The sequence below is a fragment of the Trachurus trachurus genome (assembly GCF_905171665.1).
Source record: "Trachurus trachurus genome assembly, chromosome: 18".
In the NCBI taxonomy this organism is placed as follows: Eukaryota; Metazoa; Chordata; class Actinopteri; order Carangiformes; family Carangidae; genus Trachurus; species Trachurus trachurus.
The window spans coordinates 15,148,277-15,172,763 of record NC_139909.1 but is presented as its reverse complement, the minus strand read 5'-3'; the positions used below and the strand labels follow the sequence as shown (position 1 = coordinate 15,172,763).

General features: G+C 38.9%; 2 protein-coding genes and 2 long non-coding RNA genes across 4 annotated transcripts in view; all 4 read left to right on the top strand.

Annotated features, from left to right (window-relative positions):
- Positions 1-23,128, top strand: part of LOC311002235 — a 29,151-nt gene extending 6,023 nt beyond the window's left edge. The window contains exon 3 of the long non-coding RNA XR_014596232.1: positions 23,103-23,128. This is a non-coding gene — a long non-coding RNA (uncharacterized lncRNA). The remainder of the gene's footprint in view (positions 1-23,102) is intronic.
- LOC311002231 lies at positions 230-2,304 on the top strand. Its single transcript, XR_014596228.1, has 7 exons — positions 230-302; positions 569-616; positions 710-772; positions 881-940; positions 1,488-1,550; positions 1,777-1,845; positions 1,948-2,304. It is a non-coding gene; the product is annotated as an uncharacterized lncRNA (long non-coding RNA).
- On the top strand, positions 8,688-11,651 carry LOC311002223 (uncharacterized protein). The gene is made up of 10 exons (XM_083993511.1): positions 8,688-8,828; positions 9,558-9,821; positions 9,931-10,044; positions 10,158-10,173; positions 10,258-10,319; positions 10,437-10,478; positions 10,607-10,654; positions 10,776-10,817; positions 11,131-11,190; positions 11,307-11,651. Exons 1-10 carry the CDS (start codon positions 8,723-8,725, stop codon positions 11,312-11,314), a joined length of 762 nt encoding a protein of 253 aa, XP_083849637.1. The 5' UTR covers positions 8,688-8,722; the 3' UTR covers positions 11,315-11,651.
- Positions 12,979-19,024, top strand: LOC311001492 (Fc receptor-like protein 5; the record flags this gene model as incomplete). Its single annotated transcript, XM_083992580.1, has 13 exons — positions 12,979-13,214; positions 13,585-13,617; positions 13,744-14,010; positions 14,345-14,617; positions 14,703-14,972; positions 15,054-15,329; positions 15,405-15,680; positions 15,870-16,358; positions 16,591-16,854; positions 17,055-17,318; positions 17,636-17,870; positions 18,652-18,667; positions 18,986-19,024. Exons 1-13 carry the CDS (start codon positions 13,079-13,081, stop codon positions 19,022-19,024), a joined length of 2,838 nt encoding a protein of 945 aa, XP_083848706.1. The 5' UTR covers positions 12,979-13,078.
- Positions 23,129-24,487: the final 1,359 nt, after the last annotated feature.

Sequence of the window (24,487 nt, the reverse complement as noted above, 5' to 3'; positions counted from 1 at the left end):
GACATCTATCCTCTGATGTTTAACAGTTTATTTCTGCTTTAAATATTAATGTAATATAAACTCAAGTCATTGTGACATAAAGCAGCAGGACAATTAATTAACATTCATCAAATGTCTTTTCCACAGATTTAGGCTTCATGAGGTCAGTTCAACACTCTTCTCTCTGGTCTTAAATATAACAGCAGTTCACTCTGTTTCTGTGTTAAATCTACTGTATTTATGATGTTATAGGTCGATCCAGTCAGAGAGCAACACCACAAATAACCAAAGCCAACATAGTGAATACGCCTCTCCTCTAAATGGTTGGTATCACAACAAGGCTGATTATTGTCGTTTTCATTTTTTTCTTTATCTATTCATTAACATTTCTTACACTCTGTGGAAGTGGAAGTCCATGAGAATGAGGATATCTTACTGACAGGGCACAATGAGTAATTAAAATATCTTATAGTCCAAGAACAAACAAATAAATATAAAACAATGGAGGATTTTTGTCAATAATATGATCTTTATTCTATATAATGGAGGTCAAACATCAATCTGACCTTGGTTTTCTTTGTTGCCACAGGTGAATCTCATCTCTATGATACAATCAGAACTGAAGATGCTGCAAATGGTACAGTTTCTACTTTTGGAGCCAGTCGCTTGAAATGATGCAACTGTTTTATTTGATATGAGACTCAGTAACTTAAACATGTCTTTATCACAGGTGCAGGTGCATCTCAGGACGTGACATATTCTTCTATTGAACTTAAAAATATTGGAAAGAAGCGTGAGTACTCCAGATATGTGTAATGTAGAAGATTAAAAAGTTTATTTGACCTGCAGGGTCTAAAACAATGACACATTTTCTTTCTTTTATAAATTCCCCCTTTAACAGCCAAGCAGCGTGAACCAGCCGAGACCTCTCTTTACTCTGATTTGAAGATTGGAGCTACAGGTGCAGTCTTGCTCATAATTTGTCTTGTTTCATATTCACTATGATGGGATTGTGATTGTTTGTCTGATGTCATTACCTTCCTGTACATTTCCATTTTGCAGACATGACATGAAACTGATTAGTTTCTCTTATGTTTTTTATTCTCTAGTCATCCTGTTTCACATTATGAAATACTGGAGCTTATATGTGGAAGTTCACCACCCTCCTTCTCCTTTCTGTCTTTCATAAATGAGCTGGTGCAATCATAGATAATTAAGTGTAAAAATAGTCTTTCACTGCCATCACTTTTTCACCCTTCAATCCGTGTTATGAATGTTTTTTTCTGAAAGTTTGTTCTTCATGGCACAGATTAAAACTGAATGAGATGTAAGAAAATTAGAAATACAAAAAACACACGAGATGTGGTATAGTTTGTGTGTGTTTTGACTTTCATGTCTATATCTGATGCCAGTCAAACGCGTCCTGAATTTCTTACACTTATTGCTGCATGTGAATGTGTCCATCAGTCCATCAGCTGTGTATCACAGAGATCTGGCTTCTGTTTTAGAAAACGGTGCCACATACGCCCAGGTCAACATCCTGAGCAAAGGAAAAGGCAAGAAAAAGAAAGGTTGGTAAAGTTTGTAGTCACTTGTGTTTTATGATCGTATATCTTTTTAGTAATGCATGTTTATTTTTTGTATTTATGCAGGACAACAGTTGCCTTATTACAGTACTCTACTACATGTCCAGTTTCAGCACAAGGATCATTACAGCACCTTTAGTTGACTTAGTGGAGACTTGAACTCTAATTTATCCTTGTTAACCGTCTCAATCTAATCATCTCTCGCTCACAGGAAAATCAACTCCTACTGCGACTGATGAAACTCTTTATTCTGAAGTGAAAACCACAGGAGCAGCTTCTGGTAATAATCATGTGTAATTATTTGAATATTGTCCTGATTTATGAACTCAACATTGTACTGTATCTTGGATAAACCTGTGTCTTTGTTTTCCTCTTCTCCCAGATCTGTGAAGAGCTGCGTCAACAAAACCAAAGAACTGGTCGACTGAACTTTCTGCAACCACTTACAAGTGTGTCCATATATCACACATGAATTTCCCTTTAGGGATTAATAAGTAATTCTTATATTATCTTATTTTATCTTACATGCTCACTTTTTATTGCCAGTAGCTTATAAACACATAGATTTAATATTGTTTTAGCACAAAGAACAAAACTTATGACATGTATTTACATTTAACATTTATAAGTGCCTACATCAGAATTTGTATTGCTTTATATAGTTTTTTTTATTATCATATATCTATTTATATCGTAATTTTTCTTTGTTAACTTGGTACCATTTTGTAATAAGACTCCCCTTATAAAATATTTATGAAGGTTTATATCTACTTTATTAAAAGTACAAGATGTTAAAGCATTTGCCTGATCTTACCAAATTGTGATCCTGCATCAATACAGGAAAACCGTATTATTACTTGTTTATTCTGATTTTTAAAGTGTTTACAACTGTATTAATCTATTTATTAATATCTATAAATCCTTCATAAAGGTCTTATGGTGGAGTGGTACCTTTTAGGTTTTAGTGAAGGATATGTTACAGGCTGCTCCAAAAAGCAGCAACAATTAACAGTTTTATATAATACAGTATTATATTACATCTTAAGTATATAAATATTTGTGCAGTGTATTTATTCAGTGTTAAATTTTAACTGCAAGCAAACATTATATTATATCCTCATATTCCTGCTACAGTGTATACATGTATGAATAGGATTTTAAGAAAGCGAAGGGGGATGAGTTGGTTTTGTTTGAAACTCACAGGCCACACAAAGTAGTGAAAATAAAAACCAAAGCGTCCTGGCATTTGGATTCTGTTTTCTAGTGATAGGTCATGTGACCTGTGATTGGCCACAACAACAAAGGTCAAAGCAAAATGACAGGTTAGTAAAGTCCAGTGCAGCTGTTCTTCCAGCTGTTGGAGCATGTGAGGTTCCAAAACACAAGAAGTGTTGCAGCTTTGACCTTGAGTGGCGTTGATTGATTATGATTCGGATTTTTTAGCTTTTCAATTATGACGACAGAGAGGAATCATCAATAGATTAATGTATATCGAGTGTTTGCAGTATTTAGGCAGCTGCTGTGTGTACAGATATCAGAGATGCAACATTTTTATGTATTTAACCTAAAGTGTAATCCAGCTGTTTTCAATAAAATGACAAGATGACTGAACTTTTGTGTCAATATTTATTCTCATATTTGTCCCTAATACGCAAGGTACCGCCTTCAATTCAGCAGATAGAAGTAACTGGGTGGCCCCAGCTGTTGTTAAATATCGAACATTTTTAGCAAAGTCAAAAAGTTTTCCTGTGTGGTTTCTGTATTTTAAATACAGTTTAAGTTTGAACAGTTTAAATAGACATTAATGTATCCATTAAATGTCACACTAGTCATAGCTACTAATGAATCAGAGACAGTCTCTGATGGGGTGTGTGGCTTTTCACACACTCTGTTTATGACACTGTTCCTATTGTGCGTGAGCTCATTTACTTCCTGTGAGAAGAAAGCAAAACACATTATGAACAAACTTGAAACAAGTATTGTGCTGTGAAGTGAAGAGGGTCGGTGGTGGGTGAGCTGAACACTTCTCCTCGGTACAGAAACTCACCGGAAGAATGAACGTATTTTCAGATTGAACGAAGAAGCCAGTGGATTGCCAAGATTTGCTGTACTCAAGTGATAGCGGTGAGAATGACTTGGTTTCATATCTGCTTTCAAAAACCGTGCTGTAAATGGGAGGTTGATTTATTTCCACAAGGAAGTGTTTCTATCTTTTGCTCCTCGATCAATTTAAATGAAGCTGCTTTTACAGTAATTGTAAAATGACCGATACTTTGTGAGGCAAATGCAGAAACAGACAGAAACAGAAACGCCTGTCTACATGTGGCCTCGATCACAAATGGTTTTTGGCCTCCTAGTGACGTTTCATTGAGACTGCGACAACTGTCGTAACCACGATAAGAAGACTCAGTGTTTGTCTTTGTTGTTTCAAAGGTAGAGTTGTGATTGCTTTTGATAAAGAACAGTGTGTTTATGTGGGTGGGCCTATACTCTCATCATAACGTGACATTTGGATGTATTTCCTAATGCATGAGGAGAAAGCCCAGTCAGCAGAAAGTGCCAGTCTGTTTGTTGATGACTTTGGAAAAGCTGAAACACAGTCGCAGTAAACTTTATTGCCCTCTCCGGCCATTACAGTTGAAATGTGATTAATCAAAAGTGTCACATAAAATTCAAATTCAAACTCTTGTTTCTGCAGCGACAGAAGAAGTGTGAAAATGTTAAAGTACATGCTGCAAAAAAAAAAAATCCAGTCGGCTTAGAGTAAAAGGGAAGGAAGCAGAGACAAGTTTAACTCAGAAGAAGAAGAAGTTGGAGGGGGGCAGCCAGTGAAATATTTATATGAGATGTGACTTCTGTTTCTTCACAGTCCTTTGGTTTCTGTTCATGTGCTGCGGTTGGAAGCTTTCTCTCAACAAAACAAAGAAACTTCTCTGATATAAAGGACTGGATGTGAGGATGGGACAGACTTCCCCCTGTGTGCTCGGGTTGTTCTGTGAGTATGAATGTCCATTGATGTTTATTTATGTTTTTCTTTATACTGTTATTGTTTAAACAGACTGACTGGTTGGTTTTGTATGACGTAGCTTGGAAGATCATCACGTTTTTTGCTTCATCTCAAATTTACCCAAAATTACCCAACTTCATGAACTCTTTAGTTATTTACTTTGATTATTGTTCACTGGTTATTCCTGGGTTTTTTTTCTGACAAATCTCCACCATTTTAGTGCTGATGAGCCTCTACTCTGGACATGCTGAAGGTAATTTATCACCTGCACTTTCTATTGCCCTTCCATGTATCAGTATCTATGTCGAGTCTATCCACACACTGGATCAACAGATTATGTGTCGTATATGTTGTATTTCTAACTGTGTGCTGTTGTATGAATGTTTGTGTTTTTCTAGATTTTGTGTTGACCCTCGAGCCGAACTGGTCCACCTTCTTCACCGGAGAGTCTGTTACCTTTATATGTGACGTGAAGGAAGGAAAAGAAACTGACTGGCAATACAGAATCAATAAGGACAATCTGGGATTTTTTCAGTACCGTTCCAATAAACGTTTCATATTACCTCTCCAGACAGGCTACAGTGGTGAATACCAGTGCTTTGCTTACCACAGGCGAACATATGTAGAAAAGAGGAGTAACAGTGTCACTTTGAGTGTATCAGGTAAGTCATCAATGTTGTTTTATCATTTTATCATTAGCGTTTGTATTTGAGCACTTTTCATAACTATGTACTGTAAAAAGAAACAGGATAATGAGATAATCATATACTATAATCTTATACTGTAAACTTGAAATCTCAACAAGGGCTATTGTATTTTTTCCTGCTGCTTTCATGACAAAAAATATGCTGCCAGTATTTTTAAAATTATTAAAGTAAAAATATGGAGACGTGATGACAGGGCTGATGTGGAAGTGGTTTATTTACAGATGATGTCATGTGCTGTAGTATTCATTTGATAATTAACTTGATTTTGTTTCTTATATAGGAGATATACCCAGGGCCACACTGCTAGCAGGTGTAACAACCATACCAGTAGGTGGCAGCGTTACTCTGACCTGCTCTGTGGACAAACCTGCTGAATGGAGATATTACTGGTACAGAAGAACCTCAGACTCTGATGAAGATCTGAGCAGGAGAGATGGTGATCAGAGCAGAGAGATCAGAGTCTCACAAGGAGGAATCTACTGGTGCAGAGGAGGTCGAGGAAATCCAGTCTTCTACACTCATGGAAGTGAAGTCACCATTGAGATAACTTGTGAGTTTGATAATTGTGTTTGGACTAAAATTAAAATGTGTTCTTGATTATAGTTTTAATGTTTTTTCTATTTCTGGTGTGAACAGTTTCCAACAGAGTCACATTGACTTCACAACCGAGCTGGAGTCAGATGTTCAGTGGAGAGACGATCACACTCACATGTGATATCGAGGGAGGTGGAGACACTGAGTGGTGGTATGAATGGAAAAGGACAACACCCTGGTCAACCCCACATCAGACATATGTTAATTACTGGAGAACCAGTGATCTCTATGGGGAGTACAAGTGTAGAGGTAGAAACAGAAGAGACTGGTACTCTTCAACACAGTGGAGTGAAGGCATCTCAAAGACAGTGTCATGTAAGTCATTTATTTGTTTTGGTCTTATCTACTAGTGTCTGCAGGTAAAATAGAAACACAGACCACAGAGAATGAAGCTGAATGAGTCCGTGTGAAAATTCAAGTGTCGTTACCATAATGGGAGACACTAATTTGCTTCTGGGAAAGTCTCAAGTAATTTACAGCTAACATGAAAACTGTTTGCATTGAGATTTTATGACTAAACATTTTTACTCAACAGCAGCTAAACCAAAGGCTGAGCTGACAGCCAGTGGCCGAGAGATCTCAGAAGGGGGCAGTGTGACACTGACCTGCTCTGTGAAGCCATCATCAGCTGGTTGGATCTACAGCTGGTACAGAGGTGATCAGTCTTATACAACTCTGACGAGACAAGACGCTGTTTTCCTCTCATCTGGAGGAATCAGTGTGTCACGGGGAGGACTGTACAGGTGCAGAGGAGGAAGAGGAAACCCAGTTTACTACTCAGAGGACAGTGATTCAATCAGTATCAATAACATTGGTGAGTTACATGAATGTTTTTCAGAATATAAAATGCAGAAAAAGCCAAAACTAACTTATGTTAGTTTGATTGATGTTGGTGAATCTTCAACAGTCCCAAACAGAGCTGTTGTGACTCTTCAACCCAACTGGTCTGAGATCTACAGAGGAGAGACGATCACTGTCAGCTGTGAGATCCAGGGAGGAGACACTGAGTGGACGTATGAGTGGAAAACACCAACCTCACTCAAACCTCCAGATCAACATGAATACAGGATCAGTCCTGCTTCATCATCCCACAGTGGAGACTACAGCTGTAGGGGCAGAGTGAAAAGTGATGGACTTAATACAACAGAGTGGAGTGATTCAGTCAGACTGACAGTGTATGATGGTAAATACATCATGTTTCATTGAAACTGAAAATCTCAACAAGTCATTAAAAAATGTTTTTGTTCCTTTCTACTGAAACGGTATCATAGTTTGTCCATATTGTGTCCAACTTCCCAACAGACAAACCTGTCCTCACTGTGTCTCCATCATGGCTGAGTCCTGGAGCCTCAGTAACTCTCAAGTGTGAGGTTGGACTTAAATCTGCAGGATGGAGGTTCTTCTGGTCTAAGGCTGTTCCTGATCCATCACAGCTCTCCTACCGCTCTGAGCTGCTCCCTGGTAGCAGCAGTGGGACTGAACAGGATTCCTACATGGTCCATGGTCAGACACACACAGCAGGATATGTGTGTCGGGCTGGAAGAGGAGACCCAGTGGTTTACACTGAGGCTAGTGAACCAACGTTTGTCTGGTCTGGAGGTCAGTTTGGTTTCCTGCTCTTTCTGTTCACTTGAGTCTTTTCAGTTTTGAACAAACATCTTAAAAACTAAAGACTTTTTACCTGCAGCAGATGTTTCTCAGGAGATAAAGCAGGTTATGAACTAATTGAAAGATGAACTAGAAAAAGCATTTCCAAGAATGGAAATGGTGTGAATGCTGAAACCAGCTGAATGCTGTTGCAGAATTAGCAAATAGTGATCACCATACAAATGTTTGACCGAGGTAGGAATCGAACCCACAACCTCATGGTCAGTAGACTTTCACTCTGTCTCAGAGCCACAGTATACACACAGTTACAGAGACTGTTGTCTGTTCATGAGCTGCACTCTGTCTCACTCTGAAGTTAACGAGCCCAAAGCTGCACCTGTTGGAAACACACTGTGTCAACACCAAGAAAGCTTGAGAGTCAAGCTTGAATGACTTACAATGGAAATTTCTGTGAATTTCAGGCTGAGAGCAGCAGTTTCAACATGAAGCAAGTTATCAGAAGTCAACAGAGGACGACTGGGAAAATAATCCGCTATAATTGTTGTTGAGGCAAGATTTGAACCAGGAATTGAACCCACAACTTTATGATTACTAATTCTTCACTCTGCCGCTTCGCCACAGAGAGCACAGACATAAGCATGTTGCCACTGTGAATGCCTTCAGCATTCACACTAATGATTTGAAGTGTAACATCCAAACTGATGACACTGAACATTATATACACTCCTTATGGCTGTATACATGGATGGATGATAAGTTCTTAACATATTGAGTATTAATCAAATCTCTGACAAATATAACTAGCTTTCAATAGTGGTAACTTGCAAAATCAAATAATCTCTATTTATTCCCCTGCATCCTCTGCTGCAGGTTTTCTTCCTGTCTTCTTTTGTTGGGGCAAAAGCTTAGGACGCCCCCTGCAGGTGGCAGAAATGTATAGCATGTCAGCTCTGTGCTATTATAATGCATGTTCTTCTTTGCACTGGTTATCATGTATTAGAAACATTTAATCCTATTTAGTACAAGAATAAATGCACAACAGATTATTTTTCTGACCCTTCATTGTGTCTTGTTTTCCAGATGTTGATCCATCGGCATCTCTCACAGTGAGTCCTGACAGTGCACAACACTTCACCTCCGACTCTGTCTCACTGAGCTGTGAGGGAAACTCTACTGAGTGGAGCGTGAGGAGGTTCATTGATGACAACAGCTACCTGTCTCCCTGCTCTTCCTGGGGCACAATGACTGGATCAAAATGCAATATGTATTGTCTAGAGAACACTGCAGTTTACTGGTGCGAGTCTGGATCAGGAGAGTTCAGCAATGCAGTCAACATCACTGCACGCTGTGAGTTTGTGATTTCTTTCTGTGTCCTGTATTTTCAGTCTTCAGGTTCAGTTCATGATCTGTCTGTATCATTAAGAATCATTGCATGTTTCTTCTCACTTCCTTTTGAACATTAAGACAATTGAAGTTGTTCATGATGTATGACTTAAAGGGATAGTTCAACATTTTGGCAAATTGGCCGATTGCTATAATCGTTTTAGCAGTAGGTTCGTTACCTTTAATTGTTTTAGAGGCAAATACAGAGACTGCTTGCTGAAAAACTGCCCCCAAAAGAACGTGCATCAGTGGTTTTGCATGAATTTGCCTCGAAAACAACTCTGTCTGGTAACGTTCTGTTATTATCTCATAGCGTGGTGAATGTGCAGCTCACAACTTGTCCACCAGAGCATTTTGGAGTTCTTGGATTGTGTATTTGATGAGTTTAATGAGGGAAACCAAGAAATGCATGAGCCTCCATAGCGTAGCTCTGAGCAGCTTGCGGCTCTTCTGCTGCTCTAAAAATAGCTTGCACCGACAATAACTGTAAAGGTAATGAACCTACTGCTATGACTATAGGGATTATGACTATGGGCCAATTTGCCAAAATGTTGAACTATTCCTTTAATCCAAATATTACAGCTTTGTCAGGCCTGTGAATGCTGCTTCTATCTTCAGAGACGACATGTGATCTCATCTGATGTTTTCTGTCTTGAATGAACCGTTCTTCCTCATTTCTGAATGTTTTTACAGATAATGGTGTTATCCTGGTCAGTCCCGTCCGCCCTGTGGCCGAGGGAAAGTCCGTTACTCTGAGCTGCAAGTTGAGGCCAGAGGAAGTTCCTCCTTATGTGTTTTTCTATAAAGATGGCAAACTAATCCAAAATGACACCAGACAGGAGCTGACTATCCCTGAGGTGTCGAAGTCCCACGAAGGTTTTTATTCATGTGAGGGAAAACGTCTAGGGCGGTCTTCACAGAGCAAAACGTCACCAGAAAGTTGGCTGTCAGTGAAATGTGAGTATTCAAACAGTTGAAATGTAAAAATCATAAATTATGTGGTAAACATGAGTTGGGGTTTTGTTGCAATGCTGAGGCTTGAAGTGATGTTGATTATTGATTATAGCTGTGTCCAGACCGGAGAACTCTTCATTTTCTGTGCCGCTGACTGTTGGGTTGGTTTCTGGGCTTTTACTGATCATTCTCCTGCTGCTGTTGTTTCGCCGCATCAAGTCAAAAGGTGAGATCTCTCTCCTTCTGAACAGACTAATGATGTAATTACATTTTCTGTAGCAACAAGCGACCATTTGCATTATAAAACTGTGTAACAGCATATGTCTTTTTTTCCCACAGATTCCTGCTTTAACAGGTTGGTACGACACTTTCTTCTCTTATTTTTGAACATCTCAACTGTCCATTCATCTATTTATTTATATATTTACATATTTGAAAGGTCTCAAAGCACCAATCAGAGCCCTCCTACAGACCACACAAACAAACAGGATGAAAATCAATGTGAGAAACTTCCCATAATTCAGATTAATTATTGACTCAAATCCCAAGATTTTGTATTACATGTAATATGATTTGAATGATTTATGTGACATTGGCTTGACTTTCAATCCTCTGTAGGTCTCTATGAAATAATCAAAGGCCCTGAGGACACAGGGAATGGTACAGTATAAACCTTTTGTTGAACTTAGAGCATTTAGAAATATTAGAATTATGGTGTTAAAAGTTGAAGAGTTGTAAATGATTGATAATTGACAATCTCTTATGTTAAAATGATATGTGCATTTTAGGTGAATCCAGGGATACTGCAAGTTCTGTGGAGTTTAAAAATGTCGTGAGTAAGTGCCGCAAACATAAAATACCTCAGAGATTTCTCTTTTTGATACTGTGGTGCGGTGTCGATTTATACTTATACAGTACATACACTGTATCTAACATGAACTGTGGCTCCTGTTTCAGATGAAAACCTCATCTATGCCCAGTTACTCTTCCAGAAAAAAGGTAACACAATGTCATGTGACCTCTGTGTCCATCTGAGACAGTTATATTTCAATATTTATAAATTGATAGTTTTAATAGTTTTAATAGTGCTCATATTTGCTTATTTTCTTCATTATCACTATATGCAATCCCTCCTATCAAATAGTTTTTAATGTCCAACAACTGCTATTGTAACCAGGAGCACATTTTCTCTTGTTTGTTGCTGTAGTTATTTAATATGATTAATATTATGTATACAAACAGTATAAACCATTAGCAGAACATTTAAATGTTACAGGTAAACAATTCAATCAAATCATATCTCTGTTCACAGGAAAAAAACCTCCCCCATCAGCTAATGAAACAGTTTATTCTGAAATCAAAGTTGGATCAGGTAATTATTCATTGATTACATTAATGCATGTGTCTTAAGTATATGACACGAACATGACAAAGGAGTCGTTCATTTTTCATTACCTTATTTCTCTTTCCTCTTTGTTTTTCTCCCAGATCCATAAAGATGTTGACAAAACCACTTGAACGTATGACCGCATGAAAACAATATGTCAATTTTGTCAATATGTATTTCCTACTGTCATTTCTGTAATGTAAAGAGCACCATATTAACTTCATCCATTTTACTTGGTGAAAAGACAAACTATAATGTAATATAATAATGTAATAGAAGAGGTTTTAAAGGTTCTGTCGACAGCAGCAGAAAAAAGTCCCTGTGAATTTTTGAGCTTCAGTTCTCAGACAGTGACGTTTTCAGTGTTAGATTACAAAAAAAACTTAACATGTTACAACATTTAATTTATTGTATATGATGAACTTGTATCAAACTCCACATGCTGTTTTTTTAAATGTATATTTTCCTATAGGTACTACTGTGCTTTTCGTTGTTTTCAACAATTGTATTGTTGCTTTATATGTCAATAAACTTGTTGTTCCAGTTGTAGGTGTTGACAGTTCTGTTGTTCCTATTTGTTGGCTGCTCTCTTTACTCTGTGTTGATTTGATGAATGAACCTTTGTATTTCTCAATTGGTACTGTCCAACCACCACACCGGACGCAACTATTGCTGGGTTTCAAATCTGGCCGTGGTTGGATCAAACCAAAAATATCTACCCACACAAACGGTGGTTTAACCCAGTTCTGTAACTTTTATGACTTTTTATGACTAACACTGATGACTAAATCTGATGAGGTACATTTAAATTCCCTCTTCCTCTTTTATTAAACAGACGCCAAGAAGACGTTTTTCGAAACCAGAGCAATGGCAGCTGTCTTTGTTGCAGTTTCATTTACTGTTTTTAAATTTTTCATTTAACACTCTCTGCATAATGTCTTGCATGTGCAGAATATTTCTACTTGTTTGTTTTTGTGTGTTAAAATATTGGTCACAGATCTGAGTGTCATGATGATGCATGATGCTCTCGATTGAAAGATTATCTGGCAACACAAAGGAGATGTAAAGCCGAGTCTAGTCTTGGTTCGTTTCTTCTCAGGCCTCTGCTGAAAAAGCTTTTTCTAAAAAAAATATCTTTGACGCTTTAGTAATTTTCCTCTTTGTATCAAAGTGTCTGCCAAATGAGTAAATGTATAATATGTGTTTAAAAGTCCAACTGCTGCAGTAGACAGCTCTCCTGGGCTTTGACGACTACGATGATCATCTACGCTGATGACATTTGACTCTTTATCTGACAAATGCTTTGTGTGCTCTGTAAAATGTTGTCTGTGCAGCTGCCATAAGGCAACTTGAATCAGCTTTCCTTATGGTCCTATATTGTGCTCTTTTTCGTTCTCTTGTTAGCACAAAATCTATTTCAAATGTCAGACATGTGAGACGAAGAGTTGTTAATGCATTAACACAAGTTTACTCCTCTGATTTTCATTTTCACTTTGAAGGGTGAAGCTTTAAGAACTGGTAGCATTTGACATACCAGTCAGTTAGAGGCAGCATTGCACTTCAGCTTTCCTCCAAGAACTCTATCACTGGCCTATTGTAGATATTTCATTTTTATCACCATCATCATTGCTGTTGTCAAATGCAAAATGTTCAGTAATTATTTGCATTATCAGCCATGTTGTGTCATCCCAGTTGTGTCTGACATGCCGTGACTATGTGATGCCACTTCTCTCTGGTGGCACGAGAGGAAGCGTCAAGTGGTTGGTTGAAACTCATGGTCATGGTGGTGGCAGCTCTGTGTAAAAAAAGAAGGAACCTGAAAAGCTAAAAACAGAGAAAGAAGTGGAAAACTTTTTCTCTCACCTCAACATGAATGTTCTTTCCTTGCAGTTCCCTGTTTCTCTTCCTGCTGCAGTTTTTGTCTCGTCTGCTTTTCAGAAGCAGAGCGGTAACGTCAGTGCTGGACGACAGGATGGGACACACTTTGCTCTGTGCTCTGTCATTGTTCTGTAAGTAACTTTTGTTGAACTTTCACTGTTGTGAGTTAATATTACATAAGGGAAAATGTAGTAATAGCTTTGTGTTTAGATACCAATGATTATTATTTGTCTGCAGAGGTGGATAGCGGTGAGTTACAATTTTGCTCTCGTGTAGTTTATATTCATTACAGGTGTATTTACATCATCCGATTGCAATAATATCAGTCAAGATTAAAAAAAAAAAAAAAAAAAATCTAGTCACTTCTCAAGTATTTTTTTTATTAGCAGTTACTTTGACTACTTTTTATCTCTGTTCACTTTTTTGGCAACTCTCTGTATTTGCTGATTTTAAAAAGTTTCATAATTTCTGATGAGATACTGACTTTTATTTTAATTTTAGTGCTGACACTCCTTGACTTCGGATGCGGTAGAGGTGAATTAACTATTTTCTTTTCTGTGTTCATCCTGAGTAAGAAATTGCATTTTCCTAAAACGAAACTTTAGGTGGTTGTCTTTTAAAAAAAAATGTGTTATGTTGTATGTCTGTGCTGGGTTGCAGATGCTGTCTTGACCTTTGAACCCAGCTCAACCTATTTATTCACTGGAGAGTCCGTTACCTTCATATGTGACATGAGGGAGGGAACTGACACTGACTGGTTTTACACATTGAACCGGAACGGTCAACAACTCGTCTCCTTCGCTTCAAACAAGTCGTACTCTCTTCAGCTCACGGTCGACCTGAGTGGTGATTATCAGTGCATCGGTCACCACAGAGCCGCTGCACATTTAACAAAACAGAGTAATAATGTCACTCTGTCAGTTTCAGGTAGGATATCACATTTCCATCACCTGTAGAACAGACATGTAAGATCATCACAAGAACTGCTTATTTCACTGGTTTTTACTGCTTGTTAGTAAGTTGGCCTTTTTAAAAAAAAAAGTTGTCTCTTTTTAGTTGTCAGATTGATCGTATTAAGTCATATACCTTCCTTCCCTAAATACAAGATTAGCCACTGCAGTGTCGCAACATGACTGCATGACTGCAGAGTATGCCATGTCAAAGCAAATCCTACAAATCCGTAATCCATATACACCAATAAGATAATGAGTACTAACAATGGATTAAATTATAATAAATGAAACTATTCTTGACCAAACAGCTGACAGACCCACGGCCTCTCTTGGAGCAGATAGGACATCCATACCAGCAGGTGGTGCTGTGAAGCTCACCTGTTCTGTTGAGGGCTCCACAGACTGGAAGTATGACTGGTTCAGACAAAGTACTTCAGACTCCTATGAATCTCAGGTGGCAACAGAAAACGTGCAAGACTTTGTCAGCATCTCACGTGTCGGCATGTACCGGTGCAGAGGAAGAAGAGGAAACCCAGTTTTCTTCAGTCAGTTCAGTGACGTGGTTCGCATTCAGAAAACTTGTGAGTTGCACGTCACATGACATTTTCACTGTTGATTTGATTTCTCTCTTTGAATATTTACTGAATTGTTTTTTTGTGTGCACAGTGCCCTACAAGACCTTTGTGACCCAGAGACACAACTGGACTCATTTATACAGTGGTGAGACAATCATTCTCAGATGTGAGGTCCAGGGACATGGAGACACTGAGTGGGAATATGAGTGGAGAACAACCAGCCTTAACACACCTCCCACACATGGTGAATACAGGATCAGTAGTGCTTCTGTTTCCTATATTGGAAACTACTGGTGCAAAGCAAGACAGGACTTGTACTCCTCCACAGATTGGAGTGTTACCTTCACACTGACGGTGTCAGGTAAACCGGATTTTCTATTGTAATATAAATTGTTTTGTGTGTTAATCTACAGAAAACTGAAGTAGTTATTCTATTTAACAGCCTTTAAACCGAGGCCCACAGTTTTGGCAGATAAGAGAACGATACCAGTAAAAGGCAATGTAACGCTGACATGCTCTTTGGAGAACTCTGCTGAGTGGAAATACGACTGGTTCAGACATAGCTCGCACGCCTCTGAAGCTCAGCTAACAGCTAGAGAAGAAGAAAGCAGGAGCGTTATCAGTGTGTCACAAGGAGGCATCTACAGCTGCAGAGGAAAGAGAGGAGACACCGTTTACTTCACAGAGCTCAGCAATTCAGTCACAATTGAGAGAAGAGGTAAGTGTTTTAGTTTGGAGTAATACAGCATGAAGGATCAGTGTTGGTTCAGCTTCTCTCTTATTTCTTGGACAGTTTCCAACAAGGCTGTTGTGTCCCTGCAACCCAACTGGCCTTTGATATTCATTGGCGAGACCGTTACCTTTAGATGTGGGATCATTGGAGGTGGAAGCACTGAGTGGGAGTATGAATGGAGCAAACCCAAGTCAAGCACAGTTTCAACAAACCTTGAATACAGTGTCGTCACCGCATCTGTGTCCAACAGTGGGAATTACAGGTGTATGGGTAAAGAGAAATCGGACTTGTACTCATCAACAGAGTGGAGCAGCGTCATCACGCTGATGGTTTCTGGTAAGTGGAAAGTATTGACATGGGACATTTTGTTTCCAATATTTATTCTATGTGTTTCAAAATCTCTTTTTTTTCCCTTTTAATTTTGTGGCCGACATTCAGTAAAAACCCAAAGATTTGCGATCATGTAAAGGTCTTTAACAGAATCAGTGAGAGCTGATCTGAATAATTACCCATTTATATTGACAGAAAGACCAACAGCTCACCTGAGTGCTGACAACACAGCCTTTCCAGCAGGGGGCAGTGTGGTCCTCACCTGCTCCGTCAGCCCGTCATCCCCTGGTTGGAGTTACGACTGGTACAGAGGCGAGAAACCCTCTTTACCCCTGACGGCACAAGATGCTGATTTCCACTCAAATGGACAAATCAGTGTCTCACAGGAAGGACTGTACCGGTGCAGAGCAGGGAGAGGAGACCCAGTCTACTACACAGAGTACAGTGACTCGGTCAGTATTCAACAGTCAGTCAACAATAAGAACCCTGTTGTCACTCTGCAACCCAACTGGCCCAATATATACACTGGAGAGACGATCACACTTCGATGTGAGATCCAGGGAGGAGACGCTGAGTGGGAGTACGAATGGATGACAACAAGCAGATATAAACTTCTAAACAACTATGAAAACAGAATTAAGTTGTCAACATCATCATCATCATCAAGTGGTGACCACTACTGGTGTAAGGGCAGACAGAAACACACACAAATGAATTCGACAGGATGGAGTATCCCCCTCAAATTAAGAGTGGTTTACTGTAAGTCAAGTTATCTGTCATTCACACAATAAAACCATGAATGTCTAAAAAAAACTATGCTTAAAACTTGATTTAAACATGGTGTTCAAATAAAGTGTGTTAATCATGTAGCGTCAAGACATTTTATAACTTGTCCTATTTTGAATTTTTCCATCAGATAAACCCAGGCCTGTCCTCACTGTGTCTCCATCATGGCTGAGTCCTGGAGCCTCAGTAACTCTCAAGTGTGAGGTTGAACATCCATCTGCCGGATGGAGGTTCTTCTGGTCTAAGGCTGTTCCCACACTCAGCCAAGTCACTTACAACCGCCACCGCTTTAGATATGGAGACTGGACAGATTTTCATGGCCGCCGTCAATACAGCTCTGAGCTGCTCCCTGGTAGCAGCAGTGGGACTGAACAGGATTCCTACATGGTCCATGGTCAGACACACACAGCAGGATATGTGTGTCGGGCTGGAAGAGGAGACCCAGTGGTTTACACTGAGACTAGTGAACCAACGTTTGTCTGGTCTGGAGGTCAGTTTGTTAATGTGTTTCTTTTTCTTTTTTCATAAATAACTTGTTTTGTTTTCAACACACCTTGATCTTGTTCTAAGTTGAACCTTTTACATGTTTTCCAGATGTTGATCCATCAGCGTCTCTCACAGTGAGTCCTGACAGAGTGCAGCACTTCAATTACGACATGGTCTCACTGAGCTGTGAGGGAAACTCTACTGAGTGGAGAGTGAGGCGGTTTCCTGACTATGGCTTCCTGCCTTCATACTGCTCCAATTTGCAAACTGGGTCCATCTGCAACCTCCATCATATTAGACCTGGTGATGCAGTTTACTGGTGTGAGTCTGGATCAGGAGAGTTCAGCAATGGGGTCAACATCACTGTAACTGGTAGGTTTCTATTACTCATTAATACTATTTTGTATAGGATTTTAAACATAGTGACAAATGTTTAAATGTGGATTAATAAGATCTAAATGTAAATCTGTTTAATGGTTATACCTTCATTTCTGCAATCATTTAACACATTACAGATTACCTTAAACCAGACTTAATTGATTTATATCATGTAGGAAGTAATGTAGGAAGAAAGTTTTATAAAAAGCAGAATAAACTATCGTCATTGTGTGGTCATTGTAATTTTTACCAATTAATATGATGTCAGACTCTTTACAGTATATTGTTTATTTCTTTTTATGGCTTTACAGTTCAGGATATTATCTTGGTGAGCCCCGTCCATCCTGTGAATGAGGGCGACTCTGTTTCTCTTGACTGCAAACTGACCAAAGAAAACTTGTCTTCAACTGTGACTTTCTACAAAAATGGCAAACTCATTCACAACGACAACAGAGGGGAGCTGAAGATTTCTGCAGCGTCGAAGTCAGACGAAGGCTTCTACAAGTGTCAACATTCAGCAGGAAATGAGTCAGTGGAGAGTTGGATGTTAGTAAAGTGTGAGTGTGACTAATACAGTTTTCATTTACAGTATGTGTCCGTCAGCGTAAGAAAGAGAAGTTGCTAAATCTGCCACTCACACAGCAGCTACACGGAAGTGCATTATATATATATATATATACATCGAAACCCATCCCAAGTAAAGCTAATGATGATCCATGGTGCTTTACATGAAAAGTAAAACCAGAAAAAAAGGATCCAAAGTGAACATAACAAGTTCAGAACAACTAGTTAATACAAATAAAATGACTTATATGAAAACAATAATAAAGGATATAACAATGTTTTAGATGACCAGATAAAGAAATGCTTTTTGAGATTTGAGAGACACTTAAAGTTAAATTAAAAGCGTGATTTGGGTTGGGGGAGCTGTAATTGGGGGCAGAGCCATTTAAGGCTTTAAAAGTCAGCAATTGAAATGAAAATGATTAAACAATCTTTCTGTTTTTTTGGTCACGCATTGCACTACATCCTGAACTGAGGTCCTCTCTTGTAAATCATCGATACTTATCATTTGTTGCAGCTTCTCAAATAAACCCTGACCATCTGATTGTGCCGCTGACCGTCGGCCTGGTTTGTGGTGTCACACTGATTATTCTCCTCCCACTACTGCTGTGCTGGTTCAGGAAGTCAAAGAGTGAGACACTTTAAGTTTTTTTCTTACTTTATTAAACCTCATTTCCCCGTCATTGAGCAAGTGACTCCGTTTGCAAGTCATCATCCAATCAAAGCATTGAATGTAATGTGATGATTTTTGTCTTGTTCGCAGATGCATGTTGCAACAGGTTGGTACAACTCGCTCTTGTCTTATCTTCTACATAACATAACACTTTCTGTTGTTGTTTTGATTTTTAAATGAGCTTTTATTAGTTAATAACGACATGTTTCAGCCTTGTCCAGTCTGAGCGAGCCAATCAGAGCTCTGCTACAAACCGACCTGTCAAACAAGATGAAAATCAACAGCAGATATACTCGTCTCTTCTCCACGGTCAGCCCTCCATCTAATCATCAATACTTTCAAAGTTATTTCTGAACCAGCTGAAGTCCTTTTAAAATGTTGCTGAAGTTTACACTGCCATTGATTCATTTTCGTTGTCTTGCAGGTGACGTTTGTGTCTACGAAACAATCGGAGGCTCCGTAAACGCAGGTAATGGTAGCCTACAGTATAAATTTCAGTTCATGCAGAGATGTCCAGGATGATTTGATTGTAACTGAGTGACTCTGCTATAGTGTCGGGCTTCAGAAAAAACAAGTGTTTACATAACGGTATCTATATATTTTGGATCTTGTGCAAATTTAATTATGTTTTCTTTTCTGTATCACCCTACCAGGAAGTAGAGACGATCCAGGGGACAGCTCTGACTACTGTAATGAAAATCCAAATTCAGCTACAGGTACAAATATAAGCCACTGGCTACTGGCTAATTTTTGTTGAAATAAATGTTTGCATTATCATTATTACACCATACAACAGTTCAAGTTGAGTATAGACTTCAAATGAATGTCAGTGATGTCTTCAATTTCCTTCAGCAATGTTGTGTTAATGTTACATTATGTGCTACATGCTACTAGTATTTATTTGTGGTGATTATCATTTTGTTTTAGGTCCATAAAGAAGTTATCATTAAGGAAAACAAAAGAAACATGGACAGCAGTGTGAAAAAGATGATTTAAATTCAGTTTTCTACACAGTTTTGCAGCAAATCATATGTAAGCATGGCATCATTGGAATAAATGATGAAGATTAGATGGCATAGGACTGTAGTTTTAAAGCAACCTCTGATGTTACACATTTGTATTAATCATTATTCACACCTCTGTTACTTTGATGTCTAAGACTTTACAGTATAGAAACATAACCACGATTCACTGTGGAATCTTTTGAAGGTATTTGCATATTTATTTTACATTGTATCATTTTTTGTTGTTTTATCAAACTGTTTTCAAGCAATATCAAATTTGTAAATAATGGATTTGTAAATAAATATTATGAAGTAAAGTCAAAAACCTTGGTTGGATTTTCTGAAACTAATATTGACCAATGCAACTTTACTTGTCCACATCTGAGGCCAGGTGATAGGAGATACGTGTTTGGTCAGTCAGAGTAAATCATATTCTGGCTTCTGTTCAAAGTACCTTAATATTAGAACCACAAGCCTTATAATCCCCTGCAATTACATTGTTTCTAGTCACCAACAGTTCTGTCAATGGAAAAAATAAGAATGAATTCTTAGTAGTGCTAGTCCTTCTTCATATTATGTTGTGTTGGGGTTGGGGTGGGATGGGTTGAAGGTGGAGGGGTAGATTGAGTGATTATGGCAGCACCGTCCGTCGCACCTACGTCACACCCTGCTCTCATATCGAGCTTTGAAGGCGATGTTTACTGGATTGTTATTTTTGGTAGACTGTATTATCAACTACAGGTCTTCTGTATACCTGGAGATTATGTACATAGCGGTTCCCAGATGTTTACAAAAAACAAAGGGATAGTTCAACATTTTGGCAAATTGGCCCATTGCAATGATCCCTATAGTCATAGCAGTAGGTTTGTTACCTTTAATTGTCGGTGCAAGCTATTTTTAGAGCAGTCGAGCCGAGCCGAGCCACGAGCTTCTCAGAGCTACACTACTCAGGCTCATGGGATTTCTTGGTTTAACCTTGACATTCACCATGCTATGAGATAACTACGGAACAGGCAGTTTTTCGGCAAACAGCCTCTGCATTTGCCTTGAAAACAACGCTGTCTCGTAATGTTCCGTTATTATCTCATAGCGTGGTGAATGTGCGGGCCACCACTTGTCCACGAGAGCGTTTTGTAGTTGTTAGATTGTGTATTTGATGATTTTGATGAGGGAAACCAAGAAATCCCATGAGCCTCTGTAGGTGTGAGCAGCTTGCGACTCTGCTCCGCCGTTCTAAAAATAGCTTGCACTGGCAATTAAAGTTAACGATCCTACTTCTATAGGGATCATGGCAATGGGCCAATTTGCAAAAATGTTGAACTATCCCTTTCAAGTTTTTACAGGTCAGTGTGTCATGATAAACATGTAGAGGAAGGGGGGGGATGTTACTGGTCTGTTTTTAGATGTGTGTTGACAGATGAGGTATTTAACACCTGTAGTTGACCACATGCACCAGATAGAGGTATAGGGAGTTTTCAATATGCAGAATAGTGTGGGAATGTTTGTCTTTAGGTGATGAGGCTTCTTCTTTTCTACTTTCAAACACATCCGGTCTGAATGTGGCGATGACACTGCCTGATCACATCAGCTCATCTTCATGCGTAAAGAGGAACTTTGCTTTGACCAGTACCACAAAGGCTTAATTCTTGTTGTTGAGTGGTTAAGTGAACAATTAATTCTACTATTTTGATCACATTTGACATCAGATACTCTGTAGAGAGGATGAAGCAGGTTCATGCATACAGTACGTAGATACACACAACACACCTGATGGGCCAGACACCAACCTATGCACTAGAGACAGACTACTATTTTAGCAGAGAGCAGGAAGTGTAATGGTGTTAAAGTGCTGTGGTCATGTAGTGGTCTATATGTGTGAAACAAAGAGAAGAACAGAGAGGCTGCACTTAGAGGGAATCGAGCAAAACTCAGATCTCATACATATGTGAAATGTAACTTCCTCTTCTTCTGTACCATCTCTCTCTCCCTTTTTTTGTTATTTTTAATGTAAAGTAGAAACATTTCCAGAAGCAGAGTGATGTGTCGGTGCTGGATGTGAAGATGGGCCACACTTTGCTCTGTGTGCTGTCATTACTCTGTGAGTACATCAGTCGTTTTACAATTCTGTGTCTTTTAGATTATTGATTTTAGCACCGTCGTAGTTTTGTTAATGTGACCAGAGCTACATGGAAAACTAAACAGGTTACTTCTGCTTATTTGGACAATGCATGTCCATTATGTAGACTAATGTAAACTGAAGTTATTTGTTTCATTTTGCATGTATTTCTTTTGAGATTTTTGTTTACTGCCTCTTCAGAAATGTAAAGAATAATGTCGATCATTTCTGATTCAATCTTTATTTTAGTGCTGAATACACTCTTCTGCGGAGAAGCTGAAGGTAACCAGCTCCATCCTCCTTTTATATCCTTATAGTTAAATAGTATCTAGTAAATATTAAATTCCTACTTGTCACCAGTCATCGCTCTTAATCATATCCTCTTTGTGTTTGTATGTGATCCTTTAATTCGTTTTAAATATCAATGCAAATGATTTACAATGGCAGTGTTGTGTACATGATACATATTACTGAAGAGAAAAACTGCTGCTGACCCTAATGTCAAACTGCATTTACTGAAAAGTTTCTTATTTCCTGCATCTATTAGATCTATCTGTCAACAAAGCAGCCTGATTAACAGTTCTCTCACTTTGAGGTGTGGCTTGGTGTGCTGACTGACACAGTGTGTTTTTGGTTGGAGCTGTCAAAATTGAACGAATAGAAATGATTCACATTTACATTGGTGGATTAATAACCTTGTATATGAACATGTGTGTGTTAACCTACAGTAATATTTCACAGTATTTCATTTAATTAAAATGTCTAAATAGATGTGTGGTTTGGAATCAGTGGTGCTTTATGTATTTACTTGATAAACCTGTGGATACAAAGAGACTAAATTGGGTGAAATCAGATTAATTTAAGCAGAATATTATGACTGTGACATTATGTTTGTTTCCAGACTGTGATGATACACATGTAAATATATTTTGATGGAACTCTTTTTCTATTTCTTACTTAATCTTCAGAGCGTGACTTGAAGGCCACTCTGACAGCAGACAGGACAGTGATACCAGCAGGGGGCAGCGTGACTCTGACCTGTTCTGTGGACGGTCCTGCTGGTTTGAACTATGACTTAGTCAGAAAGTCCTATCACTATGGTGAATCAAACCCAGTGTTCAGTGTTTCCCAGGGAGGTGTTTACAGCTGCAGAGGACAGAGACCAGAAACACATGATGTCAAAGCTAGTGACTCCATCACAATTTTTGAAACTGGTGAGTGAAACAACAGGACTTTTTTTTTTGTTTTACATGACCCCCCTGTCGGAGTCAGTACATTTTGCTGTGTCTTTGGAAAAACATTATTTCATATGTCTGCTTATTTTTTCACCAGGGTTTGTTGATATAGCTAGCGAGCTATGTTTTTTTAAAATTTGGTTTTGTCATTGAGGATGTTTTCATACTGTGCATTTTTGTCAACAGTTTCCAATACAGTCACTGTGACTCTGCTGCCCAGCTGGTCTGTGATCTACAGAGGAGAGAAGATCACTGTCAGATGTGAGATCCAGGGAGGTGGAGACACTGAGTGGACGTATGAGTGGAGAACAACCAGCTCATACAAACCTCCATCACTCAGAGAATTCACTATCAACAGTGTTACTGAGTCTCACAGAGGAGACTACAGCTGTAGAGGTGGAGGAGACTATTTGTTGACACAGTGGAGTGGAGTCAGGAAACTGACAGTATCAGGTGAGTTCAACTGTTTGTCATTATGTGGTGACTCCTTTCTTTCCTTAATCAATTATCAACCAATGCATCATGTGCTGTTTGTAACATTTATTTGTTTTTGTTTGTGGTTGATAAACAGCTGATAAACCCAAGGCCAGACTGGGAGCAGACACAACAACCATACCAGCAGGAGGCAGTGTGACACTGACCTGCTCTGTGGACGGTCCTGATGACTGGAAATACGACTGGTTCAGACGAGTCTCACACTCTTCTAGAGCTGATCAAGTTAAAGACGTTACATCAGACAGAGCTGTTGTATCAGAGGGAGGTCTGTACTACTGCAGAGGAGGGAGAGGAGAGCCAGAGTTTCACACAGAGAACAGTCAGGAGGTCCTCATTCAGAAAACTGGTGAGTTTAAAGCAGAAGTGAGTGATATATTTGTGTTAATATAAGTCTTAAATAGTTATATCTTCCGACAGCAATCACTTACATAGAGTGTTTGGACTGAAACACGGGTCTCTCAGTCCCTCTGCTCTGCTCTGAGCCGAGGAGAAAACATTTATCGTATCCTATCCTTTTATCCAATGAGGAGAGAGAACGGCATGCAGGGCTGTGTGTGCAGCCAAGGAACGCCGTGAATGTGGCGACGTAGGGACGAGGACTGTTATGGTGCGTTCAAGGAAACTTGTATTTTTCCGACCGTGAAGTCATACCAGTTCGATCTGGTACGAATTCACCGGTCGGAAGTTACGAGTGGCCGTTATAGTGACTTTCACCGGTAAAACAGGTCGGAAAAACACGAGTGGGTTGCCTGAAACGCTACAAAGTCGTAAGTTGTGACTTGAAGCTGTAATTTACGATTTTAAAAGCCTGCCTGGAACGCAGCATTAGCGAAAACGACCGGACCACTTACTTCTGCTTTAATCATAAACTGTAATACTCAATGTCTGCTGTCGATGATTGTGAACACAGTTTGTTATGTAATAAGAAAAATAATAACAATATGTTTAATATATCTAAGACACATACATTCATATACACTTGTTTGTTCAGGTCATTACTTATATGTGTTCATGTTTACTGTAGCCTACTGTATGTGTATTTATCTGTTTTTGTTGTTAAAGCCGTTGAATGATGT

Coding starts and splice junctions, on each gene's coding strand:
- LOC311002223 (XM_083993511.1), top strand. CDS start 8,723: ATGACTGGATCAAAATGCAATATGTATTGTCTAGAGAACACTGCAGTT. Junction 9,822..9,930: donor AAGTTGGCTGTCAGTGAAAT/GTGAGTATTCAA, acceptor TATTGATTATAG/CTGTGTCCAGACCGGAGAAC. Junction 10,818..11,130: donor GTTACTCTTCCAGAAAAAAG/GTAACACAATGT, acceptor CTCTGTTCACAG/GAAAAAAACCTCCCCCATCA.